Raw genomic sequence first — 24,333 nt, 5'->3', positions numbered from 1 at the left:
GGGAACCCCATGCTAAAATTAAAAAAAAACGGCATGGGGTCCCCCTCAAAATCTATACCAAACCCTTATCCGAGCAAGCAGCCCCCCCCCTTCCTTTACCATACCAGTCCACATGCCCTCAACATGGGAGAGGTGGGTGCTTTGGGGCAGGGGGGCCCTGCGCCCCCCCACCCCAAAGCACTTTGTCCCCATGCTGATGGGGACAAGGGCTTCTTCCCGACAACCCTGGGTGGTGGTTGTCGGGGTCTGCAGGCGGGGGGCTTATCAAAATCAAATTTCACCCTATGTGAATGAGTACGCAGTACATTGTACCTCTACTCATTCACCCAAAAAGGTGTCAAAAATAAATAAAAACAGTGCACAGGTTTTTGACATAGTTCTTTATTAAAGCAGCTCCAAAGGGTCTTCTCCCCTCTCTGGTTCTTCTCCCTCCTCCGGTTCTCATCTGGAGACCCTGTCCCTTGTGATATCACCTCCCCATCATTAACTCCGGGCAGTGATGTCACAAGGGGACGGGGTCTCCAGATGGTGTCACAGGATGGCGACACCCTGTGTCTATAAAAAAAAAAACGGCAGAGAACAGAGCTCACATAACTGAGGGAGTTAACATCGGGAGAAGACATCACATCACAGACAAATAAAAAAAGATCGAAATTTTTGAAAAAAACACAAGTTTTTCTTTGTTTCTGTTAAAATTTTTTGTAAATAAGTACGTTTTCTTCTTCAGTGACGGGCACTGATATGGCGGCACTGATGGGCACCAATGAGGTGGCACTGATATGCGGCACTGATGGGCACTCAGGTGGCACTGATGGGCACTCAGGTGGCACTGATGGGCACTCATAGGTGGCACTGATGGGCACTCATAGGCGGCACTGATGGGCACTCATAGGCGGCACTGATGGGCACTCATAGGCGGCACTGATGGGCACTCGTCGGCGGCACTGATGGGCACTCGTCGGTGGCACTGATGGGCACTCGTCGGTGGCACTGATGGGCACTCGTCGGTGGCACTGATGGGCACTTGTCGGTGGCACTGATGGGCACTTGTAGGTGGCACTGATAGGTGGGCACTGATGGGCACGGATGGGCACTGACAGGTGGCACCGATGGACACTGATGGGTGGCACTGATGACACTAATTGGCACTGATGCCCCTAAGGGTGGCATTGCTGGGCATCACTGCAATATAATGGTGCCAATCACTGCCCATTTGTGGTCACTGATTGGCACAGATTGAGCACTGACTGGGCACATTGGGTACATACCTGGCCATCCACATGTTGCCCCCTTCCCTGGTGGTCCTAGTGGCGATCCCTGGTAGTCCAATGTGGTCATCTGAGGGGGGGCTGCGCTGATAAACAATCAGTGCAGACCCCCCCCTGCCAGGAGAGCCGCCGATCGGCTCTCCTCAACTTGCGGCTGTCAGATGCGAGTGAGGAAAAGCCGATCAGCGGCTCCTTCTATTGACATTGTGATCAGCCGTGATTGTACACGGCTGATCACGTGGTAAAGAGCCTCCGCCGGAGACTCTTTACCAAGATCGGTGGAGCGGTGTGTCAGAATGCGCGCCGGCATGTTATACTGCTGGACGTCATATGATGCCCAGTCAGGATAACGGAACCAGCGCCCGGCCGTCAATCTGCTATAGGCCGGGCGGGAAGTGGTTAAGATCCATATTAGACTCAAAGAGCCTGGTGTTGTCGGGATCAAAGTTGGATCCCATTCATGGAAGTCAGACATGAAGTTGCAGGGCAAAGTCGTACGACTGTCGTGTCGTACCAGTGTGAACCTGGCCTTAGTATGTTTCTAGTGACCCTGTGGGGAGTTTTCTTTGTTCACAACCTAGTAATATACAGTTAAAGGCGAATTGAAGGGACTTTTTGATTTTAGTACAGTTACAATGCTGTGGGCTTATTCTGACTTGCAATCTGTGTGCAGTAAGACAGTGCAGGTAAATGTGCTTCATTCTAAGTTTTTGTCTTTCTTATCAGAGAAAATTGAACGAACAGTTCAGATCGAAGCCTCCACTGTAGAAATAGAGGAACGTGGGGTAAAGCTGCGCTTAACTGTAGTGGATACTCCAGGCTATGGCGACGCCATTAACAGCCAAGACTGGTAAGTAGTATAAAAGTTTTCAGTAGTAAATAGAATTATTTCATATTTTTTGTGATCGGTGGGTAAAATGTTATTTTTGAAATTTGCATTTTCTGTTTGGTTTCAACTGGCCACTTCTTTTTTTTTTTTTTGGAACCCACACTGAGCTTTGTTGAAGAAGCAGATAAGTGTGAGGAGATGCAGTTGGTAGGACCAAGGGGGAGGCCCCTTGGGAACAAAGAATCCTCTCCACAAGATATGTTTTTCTGCATTATTAAAGGGTAAACTAAATTTCAGAAAACGTGCATAAATATTACAAAATCCATGCCTTTCTTTGTCTTCTGTTAAAGTAAAAAAAATAAAAGTCATGCATACTATATTGTAGGTGCATTGACCTACATTTTGATGGTCAAGTTCATCCAAATAAAGTCTTAAAATGATATGTGCCGGCACACTGACAGCATGGGGTTGATTTACTAAAACTGATTGCATCAGATTTATATGACAGATGAACTTTGTGCGTTGATTTTCTAAGACTCACTGGCAGCGAGTATGAATAACAATGGGGCTAGTTTGTTCTTCTCATGCTGATCACTATGTCCATCAGTGTGAACCATGTCACCCCAGTAAATATTTGCCAAAGCAGCCTGACTGATTTATGGATCTTGGATATGAGATTATCTATTTAGTGTTTTTGTTGGTGAACATACCGATTAAATACACAAGATACTCAATTCACAAAGCTCACACGTCAGGTAAGGATCCTATATTTTCTGAGCCAATAGAAAAAGCTAGTCATTTTGAAAGTCAACTGGCTGTAAATTAGTATTCCTACCCTTGTGTTAAAGCTTTTTAAATTGGGCCTTACTGTAAATGTGCTGAGCTTTGGGTTGGGTTAATTTACTTTGACTCTATGAGAAGATGAGTTGCATCCTGCTGCATGGAGAATTTTTTTCCTTTTTAATTATCAAACAGTTGAAAAATGTGACGTGAGTTTCCAGTTAAAGTAGAAAACCCCTCTAGCAACCTTGGTGGAGACCGTTGCTCTTCTGTGTCATGAAATATATTGGCGTTTCCCAGTAACACTAATGTTGTGCACTTATCCCAGGTGTGGTTTGCCCACTCTTCTTTGAAAAAACAGTCCAAATCTGTCAGATTGTGAGGGCATCTCCTGTGCACAGCCCTCTTCAGATCACCCCACAGATTTTCAATCGGATTCAGGTCTGGGCTCTGGCTGGGCCATTTAAAAACTTTAATCTTCTTCTGGTGAAGCCATTCCTTTGTTGATTTGGATGTATGCTTTGGGTCGCTGTCATGCTGATAAATGAAGTTCCTCTTCATGTTCAGCTTTCTAGCAGAAGCCTAAAGGTTTTGTGCCAATATTGACTGGTATTTGGAACTCTTCATAATTCCCTCTACCTTGACTAAGGCCCCTGTTCCAGCTGAAGAAAAAAGCACCAAAGCATGATGCTGCTACCACCATGCTTCACGGTGGGTATGGTGTTCTTTTGGTTATGTGCAGTGTTGTTTTTGTGACAAACATATCTTTTTGGAATTATGGCCAAAAAGTTCAACCTTGGTTTCATCAGACCATAACACATTTTCCCACACGCTTTTGGGAGACTTCAAATTTTGCAAAATTTAGCCAGGCTTGGATGTTTTTCTTCGTAAGAAAAGGCTTCCATCTTGCCACTCTACCCCATATCCCAGACAAATGAAGAATATGGGAGATTGTTGTCACATGTACCACACAGCCAGTACTTGCCAGATATTCCTGCAGCTCTTTAGTGTTGCTGTAGGCCTCTTGGCAGCCTCCCTGACCAGTTTTCTTCTCGTCTTTTCATCAAGTTAGGATTTAGGAATTTTTATATATATATACACTACCGTTCAAAAGTTTGGGGTCACCCAAACAATTTTGTGTTTTCCATGAAAAGTCACACTTATTCACCACCATACGTTGTGAAATGAATAGAAAATAGAGTCAAGACATTGACAAGGTTAGAAATAATGATTTGTATTTGAAATAACATTGTTTTTACATCAAACTTTGCTTTCATCAAAGAATCCTCCTTTTGCAGCAATTACAGCATTGCACACCTTTGGCATTCTAGCTGTTAATTTATTGAGGTAAGCTGGAGAAATTGCACCCCACGCTTCTAGAAGCAGCTCCCACAAGTTGGATTGGTTGGATGGGCACTTCTGGCGTACCATACGGTCAAGCTGCTCCCACAACAGCTCAATGGGGTTCAGATCTGGTGACTGTGCTGGCCACTCCATTACCGATAGAAAACCAGCTGCCTGCTTCTGCTGTAAATAGTTCTTGCACAATTTGGAGGTGTGTTTAGGGTCATTGTCCTGTTGTAGGATGAAATTGGCTCCAATCAAGCGCTGTCCACTGGGTATGGCATGGCGTTGCAAAATGGAGTGATAGCCTTCCTTATTCAGAATCCCTTTTACCCTGTACAAAGCTCCCACCTTACCAGCACCAAAGCAACCCCAGACCATCACATTACCTCCACCATGCTTAACAGATGGCGTCAGGCATTCTTCCAGCATCTTTTCATTTGTTCTGCGTCTCACAAACGTTCTTCTTTGTGATCCAAACACCTCAAACTTGGATTCATCCGTCCACAACACTTTTTTCCAGTCTTCCTCTGTCCAATGTCTGTGTTCTTTTGCCCATCTTAATCTTTTTCTTTTATTGGCCAGTCTCAGATATGGCTTTTTCTTTGCCACTCTGCCCTGAAGCCCAAAATCCCGCAGCCGCCTCTTCACTGTAGATGTTGACACTGGTGTTTTGCGGGTACTATTTAATGAAGATGCCAGTTGGGGACCTGTGAGGCGTCTGTTTCTCAAACTAGAGACTCTAATGTGCTTATCTTCTTGCTTAGTTGTGCAACGCGGCCTCCCACTTCTTTTTCTACTCTGGTTAGAGCCTGTTTGTGCTGTCCTCTGAAGGGAGTAGTACACACCGTTGTAGGAAATCTTCAATTTCTTTGCAATTTCTCGCATGGAATAGCCTTCATTTCTAAGAACAAGAATAGACTGTCGAGTTTCAGATGAAAGTTCTCTTTTTCTGGCCATTTTGAGCGTTTAATTGACCCCACAAATGTGATGCTCCAGAAACTCAATCTGCTCACAGGAAGGTCAGTTTTGTAGCTTCTGGAAGGAGCTAGACTGTTTTTAGATGTGTGAACATGATTGCACAAGGGTTTGCTAATCATCAATTAGCCTTCTGAGCCAATGAGCAAACACATTGTACCATTAGAACACTGGAGTGATAGTTGCTGGAAATGGGCCTCTATACACCTATGTAGATATTGCACCAAAAACTAGACATTTGCAGTTAGAATAGTCATTTACCACATTAGCAATGTATAGAGTATATTTGTTTAAAGTTAGGACTAGTTTAACCCCTTCCCGCCGACCGAACGCACATATGCGTCCTCGGCTTTCCGGGGTTATACCGGGATGATGCCCGCAGCTGCAGGCATCATCCCGGTACCGTTGTTTTCAGCGGGCGATCGGCTACCCGAATATAACAACCGATGCGGCTAAAAGCCGCTCGGCTGTTATACCGGAGGAGCGGGAGGGGACATCCCCCCCCCTCCCGCCGCCTCCCGCCGCTGTTACCGGGCCTCCCGTGCGATCGGGAGGCCCGGTGTCCATTCGGGAATCTCCGGCGGCTGGGGGCGGGCTGGAACGAAGCTGTGAGCGGCTTCGTTCCAGCCTTCTAATTGTAAACGCGGAAGCGACGTCATGACGTCACTTCCCGTTTACTCGGCTGCCAATGGCGCCGAATTTAAAAAAGTACACAGTATTCAGAATCGCCGTTTTCGGCGATCTGAATACTTTGAAGTGTAAAGGAGGGATGGGGGGTCTTTTAGACCCCCCATCCCTCCATAAAGAGTACCTGTCACCACATATTACTGTCACAAGGGATGTTTACATTGCTTGTGACAGCAATAAAAGTAAAAAAAAAAAAAAAATTTTTAAACACAATTTATAAAAGTACAAAAATAAATAAAATAAATAAGTAAAAAAAAAAAAATTTTTAAAGCGCCCCCGTCCCCGCGAGCTCGCGCAGCGAAGAAAACGCATACGGAAGTCGCGCCCGCATATGTAAACGGTGTTCAAACCACACATGTGAGGTATCGCCGCGATCGTCAGAGCGAGAGCAATAATTCTAGCCCTAGACCTCCTCTGTAGCTCAAACCTGGTAACCGTAAAAATTTTTTAAAGCGTCGCCTATGGAAATTCATAGGTACTGTAGTTCGTCGCCATTCCACGAGTGCGTGCAATTATAAAGGGTGACATGTTTGGTATCTATTTACTCGGCGTAACATCATCTTTCACATTATACAAAAAAATTGGGGTAACTTTACTGTTTGGATTTTTTAAAATTCATGAAAGTGTCACTTTTCCAAAAATTTGCGTTTAAAACACCGCTGCACAAATACCGTGTGATAAAAAATATTGCAACAATCGCCATTTTATTCTTTAGACTCTCTTCTAAAAAAATATATATAATGTTTGGGGGTTCTAAGTAATTTTCTAGCAAAAAATACAGATTTTAACTTGTAAACACCAAATTTCAAAAATAGGCTTAGTCATGAAAGGGTTAAAGTTAGCTTCATTTAAAAGTACAGTGCTTTTCCTTCAAAAATAAGGACATTTCAATGTGACCCCAAACTTTTGAACGGTAGTGTATATATATTATGTACAGTGGAACCTTGGATAACGACCATAATCCGTTTCAGGAGAATGCTTGTAATCCAAAGCACTCTCATATCAAAGCGAGTTTTCCCATAGAAGTCAATAGAAACGAAGATAATTCGTTCCACATTGACTTCTATTGTATGCAGTACCGCATGTGGCCAGAGGTGGGGGGGAGGGGGGGCGCCGGAGAGACTCGGAAACCGATCAGAGCCGCTTGGATGCACTCGGAGAGGCTCGGAAACACTTGGGAATGGAGTGTTTCTGAGTATTTCTGAGTGCATCCGAGCAGCTCCAAATGGCTGAGTGTCACCGGCGCCCCCTCACCTCTGGCTAGATGTGGTACTGCACACCGCAGAGGCTTGTATCCTGCTCGTTTTGCGAGACAGTACTCGCAAACCGAGTCAGGATTTTTTTAAAATGATAGCTTGTAATACGAAACGCTCGTTAATCGCGTTACTCGCAATCTGAGGTATTAGTGTGTGTGTATATATGTGTATGTGTATATATATATATATATATATATATATATATATATATCTATATATATATCTTTTATGTGCATATATACTGTATTTATTTGCTAGCACTTGGACTGTGGACATTGTCCAATCATGTATGCTTTGGTTTCTCTTCTGGTTAGATCCATTTTTATATCTCTTGTATAGAATTTATTGACTCCTAATGGTTTATCAATTGCAGCAAGTGCACTCAAGGGGTGCTGTTAGTCAAAAGGGTATAGTATTTACAAGCTGATGCAGCTTTATAGCTGCCAGAGCTGTGTAGCTTATAACATAAAGCTAAATAACTATGTCATTCTCAGGGACACTAGTAGTTGCACCTTTGCCTAAGGCTACATAAGAAGTGTTTAGAAGGCAGTTTTAGGCCCCTTTCACACGGACGGATAGAATTGTGCTTTTAGCTGTGGATTTTCTAGTTTTCTACCGCAGCTAAAAGCAAACAATGCTTTCCTATGGTCCCATTCACACACTTTATTTAGCTGCGATTTAGTTACATGGGGTTTGGTGCGGATAGAAAAAATAGAATTGACTGCGTCCAGGAGCGATTTAGCGCAGCTATCTGCACATAACTGCAGGTAATCGCAGTGTACTATTTCTCCTGTGGATAGCAGTGGCAACAAGGAAAGAAACGCAACAGGAAGCACATCAGAAATAGAAAGAATGTTCCAAATGCAGCCGCATGTAAACGCAGGTAATCTCACTGTACAAATGCAGCTGATTGCAGTGCCTGGAGTCTTGAATTTCACAGAACATATTATATGCTTTTAACTGCGTCAGAACAGCTGCCTGTGTGAAAGGCGCCTTAGCTGTCAGCAGTCTAAGTGTTAAATTGGATGTCTGTGGCTTGCATTGGGTAGGTAGTGAGCAATGTACAGGAGTCCCCCCTTTCCTTCCGTTGCCGTCTTGCCCCTGCATGAGCTTCTGGCCAGATTATTGTTTTTCAGGCAGCTCCTTCCTGTTGATTGTGTGCTAATTCAACTTGTTTATTGCATTGAAATGTTTCTGGCTGCCCTACTTGGATCCTCGTGACAAAGAGCAGGTCAATGGCATTTACCCTTATATGAAATCTGGAGCTGCAACATGGATCTCCTATTACTGATTTTTTTATGGAACGCTTGTTGCTTAGCCTACTAACAAAGTTAAATTCCCTTTACTATAGTGTGTTTTTAGGGTATTTTTTTTTATTTATTATTTATTTAATATGGAGTAAAAAGCTTGGTTGATATATTTTTTTTATACAGTATCTCACAAAAGGGAGTATACCCCTCTAGGGCTGCAACTAACGATTATTTTCATAATCGATTAGTTGGCCGATTATTGTTTCTATTTAATCTGATCTTTAAAAAAAAGTGTGGTGTTTAATTTAGTTAATTTGTAAAGTAAAAAAAAAAAAAAGGCAATTTATTCTTAAATATCTCTATGCAGTGGTAAATATAAATAACCAACTATATGGTTAGGGAGCAAAATCTCTAATCCACTCTGAGAATAACAGAAGAGATATGCTATATATAATATTAGAGGTTGAATCTGGTAAATATCATCAGATTTAGAGATCACATTTGTTATTTAAAGAAAAAAAAAGAAAAAAATTGTTTTGCCAATTTCAGTCAGAACTGTAATATATTGTGTATGACAGACTCCCTTGTCATAGGCAGGGGGCTTGATCACTTATGCTGGCCATACAAAAACAATGTCTTCCTTCAAAAAAAATGTAATTTTAAGAATGTTTGTTCCATTTTCTAATCGTTAGTGGGGTCAAAGCGATTTTCGACCACAGTGATGGGAAAATCTGAAGGAGCAGAATAGAACATTTCTTGGTGAAAGGAATTTTCGGACGGTTTATGTGGTTTATGCTCAAAAATTACATTCATTTTAAAACTGAATGTTAAAAGCAAGTAAAACTTTCAAACAACATTCTTTCATTCAGCGAATGTACAAAGATGATTTTTTATATGAACATTCTCGTTTGAAAATCGATACGTGTATGCCCAGCATAAGACCCCATTCACACAGGGGCAACACGACTTGCAGGTCGCCTCAGCGAGGCGACCTGCAAACGACTGCCCGGGCGACTTGCAAAACGACTTCTGTATAGAAGTCTATGCAAGTCGCCCCCGAAGTCGCCCCCGAAGTCGTACAGGAACCTTTTTCTAAGTCGGAGCGACTTGCGTTGCTCCCCTTAGAACGGTTCCATAGCACAGAACGGGAGGTGACTTGTCAGGTGACTAGGTCGCCTGACAAGTCGTCCCTGTGTGAATGGGCTGTCAGGCTCGGTTCACACCTATGCAGTTTGCTTTTGATCCATTTCTGCAGTGCTTTTTGCTGTGCACCTTGCGTTTTTGCACACGTGATTTTGTTATGATTTGCGTCCGTGAGTTTTGATGTGCGGCCGTCTCTTGGCAGGTTTGCTGTTGTACCATGTTCTTTCCATTTGGTTATGATAGATTTGATGGTGCTCCTAGGCATCATCAAAGATTTGGATATTTTTTTATAACCTAACCCTGACTTGTACTTCTCAACAACATTGTCCTTTGCTTGTTTGGAGAGTTCCTTGGTCTTCATGGCAGTGTTCGGTTAGTGGTGCCTCTTGCTTAGGTGTTGCAGCCTCTGGGGCCTTTCAAAAAGGTGTGTATATGTAATGACAGATCATGTGACACTTAGATTGCACACAGGTGGACATCATTTCACTAATTATATGACTTCTGAAGGTAATTGGTTGCACCAGAGCTTTTTATGGGCTTCATAACAAAGGGGGTGAATACATATGCACATGCAAATGATCAGTTTTTTATTTCTGAAAAATAGTTTTATGTATATATATTTTTCTAATTTTACTTCACCAACTTAGACTATTGTGTTCTGATCCATCACATATAATTCAGATTAAAAAAAACATTGAACTAAAGGCTTTAATGTAACAAAATAGGTAAAAAGCCAAGGGGGGTGAATACTTTTGCAAGGCATTGTATGTGTGTGTGTGTGTATATATATATATATATATAATATATCTATCACATTTATCGGCATATAACACGCACAGGCGTCTAACACGCACCTTCATTTTAGGAGGGAAGTTTCAGGAAAAAAACTTAAATAAAAAATTAAATAACGAACTTTGAAGCAAAATAAGGGTCAGTGCCCATCAATGCAGCCTGATCAATGCCCATCTACAGCCTCACAATTGCCCATTAATGCAGCTTGATCAATGCCCATATGCAGCCTCACCATTGCCGTGAATGCAGCCTGATCAATGCCCATCTGCAGCCTCAGCTCAGATTACTGCTGCCTTGGAGGGGACAGAGAGGGGGGTGGGATGAGCAGCCGTCAGATTATATACAGGAGAATCTCCTGTTTAATAGGCGTCCTCTTTAAAAACCCCTTCCCGCCGACCGTACGCAGATATGCGTACTCGGCTTTCCGGGGTTATACCGGGATGATGCCCACAGCTGCAGGCATCATCCCGGTACCGTTGTTTACAGCGGGCGATCGGCTACCCGTGTATAACAACCGATGCGGCTAAAAGCCACTCGGCTGTTATACCGGAGGAGCGGGAGGGGACATCCCCCCCCTCCCGCCGCTGTTACCGGGCCTCCCGTGCGATCGGGAGGCCCGGTGTCCATTCGGCTGCCTTCGGCAGCTGGGGGCGGACTGGAACGAAGCTGCGAGCGGCTTAGTTCCAGCCTTCTCCTTGTAAACGCGGAAGCGACATCATGACGTCACTTCCCGTTTACTCGGCTGCCAATGGCGCCGAATTTAAAAAAGTACACAGTATTCAGAATCGCCGTTTTCGGCGATCTGAATACTTTGAAGTGTAAAGGAGGGATGGGGGGTCTTTTAGACCCCCCATCCCTCCATAAAGAGTACCTTTCACCACCTATTACTGTCACAAGGGATGTTTACATTGCTTGTGACAGCAATAAAAGTAAAAAAAAAAAAAAATTTTTTTAAACACAATTTATAAAGTACAAAAATAAATAAAAGAAATAAAAAAAAAAAAAAAATATTTTTTAAAGTGCCCCTATCCCCGCAAGCTCGCGCAGCGAAGAAAACGCAAACGGAAGTCGTGCACACATATGTAAACGGTGTTCAAACCACACATGTGAGGTATCACCGCGATCGTCAGAGCGAGAGCAATAATTCTAGCCCTAGACCTCCTCTGTAGCTCAAACCTGGTAACCGTAAAAATTTTTTAAAGCATCGCCTATGGAAATTCATAGGTACCGTAGTTCGTCGCCATTCCACGAGTGCGTTCAATTATAAAGGGTGACATGTTTGGTATCTATTTACTCGGCGTAACATCATCTTTCACATTATACAAAAAAATTGGGGTAACTTTACTGTTTGGATTTTTTTAAATTAATGAAAGTGTCACTTTTCCAAAAATTTGCGTTTAAAACACCGCTGCACAAATACCATGTGATAAAAAATATTGCAACAATCGCCATTTTATTCTCTAGATTCTCTGCTAAAAAAATATATATAATGTTTGGGGGTTCTAAGTAATTTTCTAGCAAAAAATATGGATTTTAACTTGTAAACACCAAATTTCAAAAATAGGCTTAGTCATGAAAGGGTTAATACAAAGTCCCGCCTCCTGGACAGGCTTCTATGATAGACGGAACACTGGTCCAATGCTGGCCCAGGAGATGGGACTTCCTATTACAGAGGCTGCTGAGAAAAAAGGAGATTCTCGCTGTATGTAATCTGACGGCACTCATCCCGTCTCCCTCCCGGTTCCCTCCTAGACAGCCCAAATTGCAGTATCGGCGTATAACAAGCACACACTATTTGCACCTGATTTTCAGGGTGAAAAAGTGTTTAGTTTACTTCAAATGTAATTGTAATGCCTTTATATTTCCTCCAGTCTATCACCCTCCACCTTCTCTGGGTTCAGATGCTGATCTTCCCTGCACAGAGTCTTTAACCACTTCAGCCCCGGAAGGTTTTACCCCCTTCCTGACCAGAGCACTTTTTACAATTCGGCACTGCGTCGCTTTAACTGCTAATTGCGCGGTCATGCAATGCTGTACCCAAACGAAATTTGCGTCCTTTTCTTCCCACAAATAGAGCTTTCTTTTGATGGTATTTGATCACCTCTGCCGTTTTTATTTTTTGCGCTATACACGGAAAAAGACCGAAAATTTTGAAAAAAAATGATATTTTCTACTTTTTGTTCTAAAAAAAATCCAATAAACTCAATTTTAGTCATACATTTAGGCCAAAATGTATTCGGCCACATGTCTTTGGTAGAAAAAATGTCAATAAGTGTATATTTATTGGTTTGCGCAAAAGTTATAGCGCCTACAAACTAGGGTACATTTTCTGGAATTTACACAGCCTTTAATTTATGACTGCCTATGTCGTTTCTTGAGGTGCTAAAATGGCAGGGCAGTACAAAACCCCCACAAATGACCCCATTTTGGAAAGTAGACACCCCAAGGAATTTGCTGAGAGGCATGTTGAGCCCATTGAATATTCATTTTTTTTGTCCCAAGTGATTGAATAATGACAAAAAAAAAAAATTACAAAAAGTTGTCACTAAATGATATATTGCTCACACAGGCCATGGGCATATGTGGAATTGCACCCCAAAATACATTTAGCTGCTTCTCCTGAGTATGGGGATACCACATGTGTGGGACTTTTTGGGAGCCTAGCCGCGTACGGGGCCCCCGAAAACCAATCACTGCCTTCAGGATTTCTAAGGGCGTACATTTTTGATTTTACTCCTCACTACCTATCACAGTTTTGAAGGCCATAAAATGCCCAGATGGCATAAAACCCCCCCAAATGACCCCATTTTGGAAAGTAGACACCCCAAGCTATTTGCTTTGAGGCATGTTGAGTCCATGGAATGTTTTAAATTTTGACACAAGTTGCGGGAAAGTGACAAATTTTTTTTTTTTTTTTTTGCACAAAGTTGTCACTAAATGATACATTGCTCACACAGGCCATGGGCATATGTGGAATTGCACCCCAAAATACATTTAGCTGCTTCTCCTGAGTACGGGGATACCACATGTGTGGGACTTTTTGGGAGCCTAGCCGCGTACGGGGCCCCGAAAACCAATCAGTGCCTTCAGGATTTCTAAGGGCGTACATTTTTGATTTTACTCCTCACTACCTATCACAGTTTCGGAGGCCATGGAATGCCCAGGTGGCACAAACCCCCCCCAAATGACCCCATTTTGGAAAGTAGACACCCCAAGCTATTTGCTGAGAGGCATGGTGAGTATTTTGCAGCTCTCATTTGTTTTTGAAAATAAAGAAAGACGAGAAAAAAACATTTTTTTTTCTTTTTTCAATTTTCAAAACTTTGTGACAAAAAGTGAGGTCTGCAAAATACTCACTATACCTCTCATCAAATAGCTTGGGGTGTCTACTTTCCAAAATGGGGTCATTTCGGGGGGTTTTTTGCCACCTGGGCATTCCATGGCCTCCGAGACTGTGATAGGCAGTGAAGAGTGAAATCAAAAATTTACGGCCTTAGAAAGCCTGAAGGCGGTGCTTGGTTTTCGGGGTCCCGTACGCGGCTAGGCTCCCAAAAAGTCTCACACATGTGGTATCCCCGTACTCAGGAGAAGCAACAGAATGCATTTTGGGGTGTAATTTCACATATTCCCATGGCATGTTTGAGCAATATATCATTTTGTGACAACTTTGCGCAAAAAAAAATAAAAAAAATAAAAAATTGTCTCTTTCCCGCAACTTGTGTCACAATATAAAATATTCCATGGACTCGACATGCCTCTCAGCAAATAGCTTGGGGTGTCTACTTTCCAAAATGGGGTCATTTGGGGGGGTTTTGAACTGTCCTGGCATTTTATGCACAACATCTAGAAGCTTATGTCACACATCACACACTCTTCTAACCACTTGAAGACAAAGCCCTTTCTGACACTTTTTGATTACATAAAAAAATAATTTTTTTTTGCAAGAAAATTACTTTGAACCCCCAAACATTATATATTTTTTTAAAGCAAATGCCCTACAGATTAAAATGGTGGGTGTTTCATTTTTTTTTTTCACACAGTATTTGCGCAGCGATTTTTCAAACGCATTTTTTGGGGAAAAAACACACTTTTTAAAATTTTAATGCACTAAAACACACTATATTGCCCAAATGTTTGATGAAATAAAAAAGATGATCTTAGGCCGAGTACATGGATACCAAACATGACATGCTTTAAAATTGCGCACAAACGTGCAGTGGCGACAAACTAAATACATTTTTAAAAGCCTTTAAAAGCCTTTACAGGTTACCACTTTAGATTTACAGAGGAGGTCTACTGCTAAAATTACTGCCCTCGATCTGACGTTCGCGGTGATACCTCACATGCATGGTGCAATTGCTGTTTACATTTGACGCCAGACCGACGCTTGCGTTCGCCTTAGCGCGAGAGCAGGGGGGACAGGGGTGCTTTTTTTTTTTTTTTTTTTTTTTTTTTCTTTATTATTATTATTTTTTTATCTTATTTTTAAACTGTTCCTTTCATTTTTTTTTTTTTTAAATCATTTTTATTGTTATCTCAGGGAATGTAAATATCCCCTATCATAGCAATAGGTAGTGACAGGTACTCTTTTTTGCAAAAATTGGGGTCTATTAGACCCTAGATTTCTCCTCTGCCCTCAAAGCATCTGACCACACCAAGATCGGTGTGATAAAATGCTTTCCCAATTTCCCAATGGCGCTGTTTACATCCGGCGAAATCTAAGTCATAAAATGCTCGTAGCTTCCGGTTTCTTAGGCCATAGAGATGTTTGGAGCCACTCTGGTCTCTGATCAGCTCTATGGTCAGCTGGCTGAATCACCGGCTGCATTCTCAGGTTCCCTGTTGAGACAGGAGAGCCAGAGAAAAACACGGAAGACGTTGGGGGGGGGGGCATTCCCTCCCACTGCTTGTAAAAGCAGTCTAGAGGCTAATTAGCTGCTAGGATTGCTTTTACATGAAAGCCAATCGCTGGCTGAAAAGAATGATACCAAGATGATACCTAAACCTGCAGGCATCATTCTGGTATAACCACTCAAAGTCGTGAATGGCGTACCTGAAGACAAAAAAATGGTTAACAATAAAGCACAGTAAACGGTAAGGTATAAAAAATTGCATATCTGAAAAGCAAACATGATAAAACATAACAACAATAAAACATTGCAGAATAGAATACAGTAAAAAAGAGCAGAACAAGAGAGAGAGAATAGAGAGAGAGAACAATAAAACAACAACTATTTTTTTTTTATTTTATATTTTTGTTTGTGTTTTTTTTTTTTTTTTTTACACTTTTTTTTGTAACTAACTTTTATAACGGTAACCGGTTCCAGGTTCGGGTCTCTCAAAATGCGATGGCATCTTGGGAGACCCTGTGAAAGTGTGCCTAGTCTGTGCAATGCTGTACCCTACGCTAATACACAACTAGTGAATGGTAGCGTTCAAAACATTCACCAATGCAAAGACCAGGATTGTCAGGACAGGAGGGACAAAAATAGTGGGTGTCACGCCTATATCCGCGCTTGCTGCAGACACGACATCTTTTTTGGGGGGGTTCGTTGGGTAGGGGTACTCGGAGGACATAAAGAAAATGCCTCTCATGCAGCCGACTGCATTTGGTTGGGGATGTGAATGGGGGAAGTACGGGCGCTGCAGAAGCGGTGTGTTCCCAATTAGGATTGGCGAATGCAGCAGGAAGGGCACTATGGGCACGACGGGCCTGTGTTTGTCTTCTTGGTGGCAGCGGGACACTACTTGTGCTTGCCACCTCACCAGCTTGAACTGCATTTAGGGGACTCGCCATGTCACCAAGTGTTACTGCAGTGCTGGTTTGACTACGACCGGGGTGTACTAGGCCGCTGGTGCTTGCCAGTTCACCAAAACGCTACCAAAAAAACTGTTAGCGATCGCAGGGATCAGGCCTGACTCTGCGAACGCTGCAGTTATGCGTTTAGTGTTTTGTAAGTGACAGTGATCGATCGATACTGCACTTGGGTGGGCTGGGCTGGGCCGGGCGGAGGGGCAAAACGCAGGTGCTAGCAGGTATCTGGGCTGATCCCACTAACACTGCGTTTGTGGGAACCCTAAACTGCTGGGGACGCTAGTATAGATCTGATCGGATCAGATATTGATGCGATCAGATACTATACCACTAAGGGAGGTGTACGGTGTGTGCGTGGGTGTTAGCGGTACTGGCGCTAACCTGATGCTGCCTGGGGCTGGTGCTTGCCAGTTCACCAAAACGCTACCAAAAAAACTGTTAGCGATCGCAGGGATCAGGCCTGACTCTGCGAACGCTGCAGTTATGTGTTTAGTGTTTTGTAAGTGTCAGTGATCGATCGATACTGCACTTGGGTGGGCTGGGCCGGGCGGAGGGGCAAAACGCAGGTGCTAGCAGGTATCTGGGCTGATCCCGCTAACACTGCGTTTGTGGGAACCCTAAACTGCTGGGGACGCTAGTATAGATCTGATCGGATCAGATATTGATGCGTTCAGATACTATACCACTAAGGGAGGTGTACGGTGCGTGCGTGGGTGTTAGCGGTACTGGTGCTAACCTGACGCTGCCTGGGGCTGGTGCTTGCCAGTTCACCAAAACGCTACCAAGAAAACTGTTAGCGATCGCAGGGATCAGGCCTGACTCTGCGAACGCTGCAGTTATGCGTTTAGTGTTTTGTAAGTGACAGTGATCGATTGATACTGCACTTGGGCTGAGCCGGGCGGAGGGGAAGAACGCAGGTGCTAGCAGGTATCTGGGCTGATCCCGCTAACACTGCGTTTTTGGGAACCCTAAACTGCTGGGGACACTAGTATAGATCTGATCGGATCAGATATTGATCTGTACAGATACTATACCACTAAGGGAGGCGTATGCTGCGTGCGTGGGTGTTAGCGGTACTGGCGCTAATCTGACGCTGCCTGGGGCGACGCATATCACCGCCGGGCGATCAGGGGGCTAAACCTTTATTAGGTAATAAACGGCGGGTCCCCTGACACTATAAAAAATAAACGAACTAACCAGCGTCACCCGTAACGGTTATACGGTGATCAGTGGTGAAAGGGTTAACTAGGGGGCAATCAAGGGGTTAAAACATTTATTAGGTAGTATATGGGGGTCCCTGTCACTATAAAACGCTGACGGCGAACCTAAATATTTACGTTCCTAACTAGCGTCACCAGCGACACTAATACAGCGATCAGAAAAATGATCGCTTAGTGACACTAGTGACAGGGGGTGATCAAGGGGTTAAAACTTTATTAGGGGGGGTTAGGGGGGTATCCTAGACCTAAAGGGGGGTAATATTCACTGCCCTAACACTGTAACTGTCACAAACTGACACCATGCAGTAATCAGAAAAAAAAAAAAAAAAAAAATACTGCTTGCTGTCAGTTTGTGACGGGGGGGGGGGTGATTGGGGGGGGATCGGGGGGCGATCGGGGGGGGATCGGGGGTGTAAAGTATGCCTGGCATGTTCTACTGTGTGTGTTTGTGTTGTGTGCACTTACATGTCTTCTCTCCTCGGCGCTGGACGGAAACTGCCGAGCCGAGGAGAGATGACATCACATCCTCTGCCTGTGTGAAACTACACACAGGCAGGGGAGGATTCCGATTGGCTGGGAGCGATCGCGAGGGGGGGGCCACGATCGGATGGTCTCCCCCTCGCCTCCCGACGCTCCCAGTCAAATGCCGACCGCCGCTGGCACCGGGGGGGGGTCCGATCGGACCCCCCGCCCGCGGAAGGCAGATCACGTACAGGTACGTGATTCTGCCTGCCCGTGCCATTCTGCCGACGTATATATACGTTAGGCGGTCGGCAAGTGGTTAAAGTGATTTATTTTTTTAAAACAACAAACCTGTTATATTTACCTGCTCTGTGTAATGGTTTTGCACAGAGCAGCTCTGATTCTCCTCTTCTGGGGTCTCCTGCCTTCAGAGTGCTCCAACAGCAAGCTGCAAAGTATAATGTAGAGCGCCCCTATAGCAAGGTAAAAAAAAAATCTCCTTTAGAACCACTCACTTTCTGCCCAGGACTGCCCAGGTCCCATTAGGCATTGCTCCTCACACATTCACAAGTTCTCAGGCACTTACTGACATGTATGGATGGTGTACTGAGCTGTATGTGTGCTACACTGTATTTCTGGACATGTAAACAATACATTCTGTATGCAGTCCACTAACCGATTAATCGATTCTGAAAATAGTTAACAACTATTTCCAGAATCGATTGGTTGTTTCGGCCCTACACCCCTCACATTTTTGTAACTATTTTATTATATCTATTCATGTGACAACACTGAAGAAATGACACTTTGCTGCAATGTAAAGTAGTGAGTGTACAGCTTGTATAACAGTGTAAACACAGCCATTAATGTCTAAACCGTGAATACAACCCTAAGTGAAAATGTCCAAATTGGGTCTAATTAGCCATTTTCCCTTCCCGGTGTCATGTGACTTGTTAGTGTTACAAGGTCTCAGGTGTGAGTGGGGAGCAAGTGTGTTAACAATTTCAGACCGGAAGATTTTACCCCCTTCCTGACCAGGCCATTTTTTGAGATACGGCACTGTGTCGATTTAACTAGGGGTCTAATGTGTGTTCCCTAGGTGTGTTCTAACTGTGAGGGGATTGGACTGACTGGGGGAGGAGACAGATCATTGTTCCAACTTAGTAGGAACAGACGATCTGTTACTCCTCCCCTGACAGGACAGCAATTTTTGTGTTTACACACACAAATCCCCGTTCCTGCTCTTATGCCCGCGATCGACACATTAGACCCCTTGATCGCCCCCCCTAGTGTTAACCCCTTCCATGCCAGTGACATTTATACACTAATCAGTGGCTATTTTTAGCTCTGATCACTGTATAAATATCAATGGTCCCAAAAAAGGTGTCAAAAGTGTCCGATCTGTAGGACGCAATGTCGCAGTCCCGATAAAAATCACTGATCACTGCCATTACTAGTAAAAAAAAAAAAAAAAAATCATTCTAAAAATGCCATAAATCTATCCCCTATTTTGTAGACGCTATAACTTTTGCGGAAACTAGGGGTGCTGAAATTAATCGTTGCATCGATGCATCGCGATTCGGGTGTCCCCGATGCGGCATCGATGCATAAAACCCCGAAAATCGATGTTTGGTGACGTCATTAGTAGCCCCGCCCCTCCCGGGAAAGCGCTCGAGAAAATTTTTAAACCGTCTTTATTTTAATAAATATATTACAAAGGATGGTGTGCCCCCGCTGTATGTGCTTTTTTAAAAAACAATGTCACTTCATACCGAACTTCACCGGTATACAATCATGTGACTCCCGGCCCGCCCCGCCCCTCTCCGCTCTTTTCTTCGCTCTCCGCTTCCGTCTCCTGAGTCCTGACGTCAGCGGGGATTTCTCAGTCCCGCCCGCCTCTCTTCTGATACGATAACTATAGTCAGCGGGCGGGACTGAGAATTCCCCGCTGACGTCAGGACTCAGGAGACACGAGAGCAGAGAGGGAAGAGGAGAGCGGAGAGGGGCGGGACGGCCGGGAGTCACATGATCGTATACCTGCAAAATTTGGTATGAAGTGACATCGTTTTTTAAAAGCACATACAGCGGGGGCACACCATCCTTTGTAATATATTTATTAAAAGAAAGTAATTGGGGGGGGGTCAGTGATGGCTGCTTTTGGCGGGCACAGGTGGCTGCGTTTTGGCACAGGTGGCTGAGTTTGGCGGGCACAAGTGGCTGCGTTTTGGCACAGGTGGCTAAGTTTGGTGGGCACAAGTGGCTGTGTTTGGGCACAAGTGGCTGCGTTTGGGCACAGGTGGCTGCGTTTGGGCACAGGTGGCTGCGTTTGGGCACAGGTGGCTGCGTTTAGGCACAGGTGGCTGCGTTTAGGCACAGGTGGCTGCGTTTAGGCACAGGTGGCTGCGTTTAGGCACAGGTGGCTGCGTTTTGGCACAGGTGGCTGCGTTTTGGCACAGGTGGCTGCGTTTTGGCACAGGTGGCTGCGTTTGGGCACAAGTGGCTGAGTTTGGGCACAGGTGGCTGAGTTTGGGCACAGGTGGCTGAGTTTGGGCACAGGTGGCTGAGTTTGGGCACAGGTGGCTGAGTTTGGGCACAGGTGGCTGAGTTTGGGCACAGGTGGCTGAGTTTGGGCACAGGTGGCTGCGTTTGATGGGCACAGGTGGCTGCGTTTGATGGGCACAGGTGGCTGCGTTTGACGGGCACAGGTGGCTGCGTTTGACGGGCACAAGTGGCTGCGTTTGACGGGGGAGGTTCAGTATTTTTCAGTTTGTTTGCGCCCCCCAAAAAAATTTTGAGCACCAGCTGCCACTGGTCAGCACAGAGACAGTACAGGGAACTTCACAGGGATGTTTGTCATCTGTGGATTCTATCCCTTTTGACCTCCCAGCAGCAGTGTGTGTGAATCTCTGTACCCTGTAGTGCACCGGATTAGTGCACTTTTTAGGGAGTGAGGTTATTTTTAATTCAAAGCGGAGTTCCAGTCAATTTTTTGTTTATTAGAAGTCAGCAGCTACAAAAAAAGTGCATCTTCTGACTTTTAATAAAAAGACACTCACCTGTCCCACAATCCAGCGACGTGGTCACCCAAACCCTCCATTCTCTCCCCCGCCTGTCCACAGCGCTGGCAATACTACTGTGGGCATCCGGCTGTGACAGCTTGCAGCTTCACAGCCGGGTGCGCATGTCTCACTGCGCTGTCCTGCATAGCCGGGCAATCTTTTGGGAACTGTGATGTGTCCCAGAAGATTGCAGGGTGGAAGGGCCACCTAGGCGGCCCAAGCGGAAGTGGGAATCGTCGGTAATCGTGATGCATCGTGATATCGAATCGAATCGTTGACCAGATAATCGTAATCGAATCGTGAGACCAGTGAAGATGCGCAGCCCTAGCGGAAACTACTCAATATACGCTTATTTCGATATTTTTTTACCAAAAATATGTAAAAGAATACATATTGGCCTAAACCGATGAAGTAGTGTGTTTTTTTTTTTTTTTTTTAAATGTGGGATATTTATTATAGCAAAAAGTAAAAAATAGTGTTTTTCTTTTTAAGTTGTCGCTCTTTTTTGTTTATAGCACAAAAATAAAAACCGCAGGAGGTGATCAAATACTGCCAAAAGAAAGCTTTATTTGTGGGAAAAAAGTATGCAAATTTTGTTTGGGTACAGCGTCACACAACCGTACAATTGTCAGTTAAAGCGACACAGTGCCGTATCTCAGGGGGGTATCTAAGGGGGTAAAATCTTCTGGTCTGAAATGGTTAACACACTTGCTCCCCACTCACACCTGAGACCTTGTAACACTAACAAGTCACATGACACCGGGAAGGGAAAATGGCTAATTTGACCCAATTTGGACATTTTCACTTAGGGTTGTATTCACGGTTTAGACATTAATGGCTGTGTTTACACTGTTATACAAGCTGTACACTCACTACTTTACATTGTAGCAAAGTGCCATTTCTTCAGTGTTGTCAAATGAAAAGATATAAAATATTTACAAAAATGTGAGGGGGTGTACTCACTTTTGTGAGATACTGTATATTGACCCTTTATTATTTGTGGACAAACCTGTCTTATGTGTGCCACATTAATGAAAGTGCCTTTTACACAGTGCTTTATTCACGTTTGAAGCCAGATGTACACTAATTAGCCATAAGATTGTGGCATGGACTCCACTAGACCTCTGAAGGTATGCTGCTGTATCTTGCACCAAGCTGTCAGTTAGCATATCCTTTAAAGCGTTTGTTAACCTAAAAAAAAAAAATTACAGATCCTGTTCCCTTAAAGCAGATTAAACCGCACAGTGCTTGTGCTGTGTAATCTGCCCCCCTCTAAACTGTAAAAAACCTGGCTGATCCTGCCACTTCCAGTATCCCCCTCTCTGCGCTGACCACGATAATCAAGGCTGCTGAGCCCTGACTACCGTGGTCAGTGTACGTCCCTCCCATCATCTGCAGCCCTGCTCTGCTCTCCTCTCTCCCCCTCACCCCTCCTCCCTGCCTGTCAGCTCCGTGTTCTGTGTGTCTGTCTCCGCCCACCCCCACCCCCACCCCACCGCTATTAGTAGAAATAAACTCTTACAAATGTTCACTGCCAGCCCCTCTATTATAGGCAGGCATAGCACATTGTGTAAGTATTTTTTAAAAACGAGGCTTGTAAATACAGTTTTAGAGTGATCTTCAGGTCAGTCACGTGACTCGCAGCAGGTCTCCAGGGCTACTGCGGAAGGGGCTGAGTGACCATGTGACCTCCACAGCTGACATCAGAGGGAGATCCTGGCCCCTCCTGCAGAAGCCGTGCATTGGAGCTGTACGGCGACCGCGAGTCACATGACTGGCCTGAAGATTGCTCTAAAAAGGTATTTACAATCCTCATTTTCATAAAAGACTTTTAGTGTGCTATGCCTGCCTATAATAAGCTTCCCGGCCTTTTGGCTAAGATCAAGTGTAGTATCTGTTCTTATCAGTTTCCAGGAGGTGGCACTTGCTTCCGTCCCTGATCTATGGTGAGATAGCGGGATGGCGGTTGCTATGCAAAACCTGCTGGAGTAAAGGTGACCTGGACGGTTCGTAGCCGAAAGGGAAGCCTTCTGATGGGAATGGAGAACCATGGGGTCTGAACCGGAGGGTCGGGACCCTGGCCTTCTGGCCTGGATTGGGGCAGATCTAGCCCTGGACAGTTATTCGGGAGAGAACGCTGGCTCCCCTTTCTCCCACCGGGGGAGCGGCCAGTATTTCCCGAATGTAATTAGGTAGGAGGGACTGAACGACGGTGAGGCCTGATGGTAAAGGGCTCTCACCAAGCTTCCAGAACTCCATGCCTTTCTGCCTGGGGTGGGGTCTGCTGTGGTCTGGGCTGGTGGCCAGGGTTGGTCTTGAAAGCCTATGGAGTAGTGCCCCTGGAGTGGCAGTCCAGGGGTGCCATAAGATCACTGTGAGTGGCAGTCACTTTGATTTGAGGCACCATGGTCACTGCACTATAGAACACGCTTTTTTAGCACCTGCCTTTTGGACTGGGCCTTTTGGCTAGGACCAGAGGAATTTTTTATTCCTGGCCAGAGGGCCTAGTCATTGTTTAACACAATGGACACCTTTTTCACTCTCCTCTCCACTATTCCTTCCCCACTTTTTATTTAATTTCTTTCTTTTGATTGAAACCCTATGTTTGTCACGTCTTGTTCACATTTGTCACTGTGTGATGAATAAGGACGGGTCCTTGGGCCAGCCCTGAAAGTCTTGTGGAGGGGTTGGACATGGCCTTCTGGCTTCGTCCGCCCTGACTTATGGGGTCTCCCTTCAGGGGGAGCCCCACCTAGTACTTGGGTGGGTTCTGCCTTGGCAGACCTTCCAGAGAACGGGGTCTGTCTGGTTTCGGCCAGATAGACCATTGTAAGTACCTTTGTCCCCGTCTGGAGCCTAACGCCCCGGGGGATCAGGGAATTGGCACGTCTGTGTACCCGTTGCACTTTTTTGTGAGCACTCTTTATGTGTGTGCACATTTTTTATGCACCGGGTGAAGTTTTTGGGTGTGTTATGCACGCCATAGGCTTTTCAAAAAAAAGAGGGGCTGGCACAGCTTTGCACATTTGAGTTAACAAACACTTTAAACTCTGTAAGTTGTGAGGTGGAGTCTTTATGGATTGGATGGATTTTTGAGCACATTCCTCAGATGCTTGATTCGATAGACATTTGGAGTCAACGCCTCAAATTCCTCATTGTGTTGCTGAAATCATTGTTGAACTCATCAGAGCAGGCCACCGTGGCTCAGTTCTGATACTCACGTGCCCATTGTAAGCTTTTTTGGCTGTGGAAACAGGTCAGCATGGGCACCCTGACCGGTCTGCAGCTATGCTGCCCCATATGCAACAAACACTAATGCACTATGTGTTCTGACACCTTTCTATCCAAACCAGCATTACCTTTTTAAGCTAGAGTAGCTCTTCTAGTGGATCGGATGACTTGAACCAGCCTTTGCTCCCACCCAGGAGCACTGGGTATTTATCAAGGGAT

General features: G+C 44.7%; 1 protein-coding gene and 1 pseudogene across 1 annotated transcript in view; both read left to right on the top strand.

The window, feature by feature from the left end:
* LOC141141270 (septin-2A) overlaps nt 1-24,333 on the top strand; it is a gene marked incomplete in the record, with an annotated part of 193,089 nt that overhangs the window by 71,864 nt on the left and 96,892 nt on the right. The window contains 1 exon segment of the mRNA XM_073628949.1: nt 1,995-2,118. Within this exon segment, the coding sequence (XP_073485050.1) occupies nt 1,995-2,118 (124 nt within the window).
* Nucleotides 22,739-22,868, top strand: LOC141124422 (U2 spliceosomal RNA; annotated as a pseudogene).

This window comes from Aquarana catesbeiana, linkage group LG01 (genome assembly GCF_042186555.1).
Source record: "Aquarana catesbeiana isolate 2022-GZ linkage group LG01, ASM4218655v1, whole genome shotgun sequence".
NCBI lineage: Eukaryota > Metazoa > Chordata > Amphibia > Anura > Ranidae > Aquarana > Aquarana catesbeiana.
This window is presented reverse-complemented; position numbering and strand designations above follow the sequence as displayed.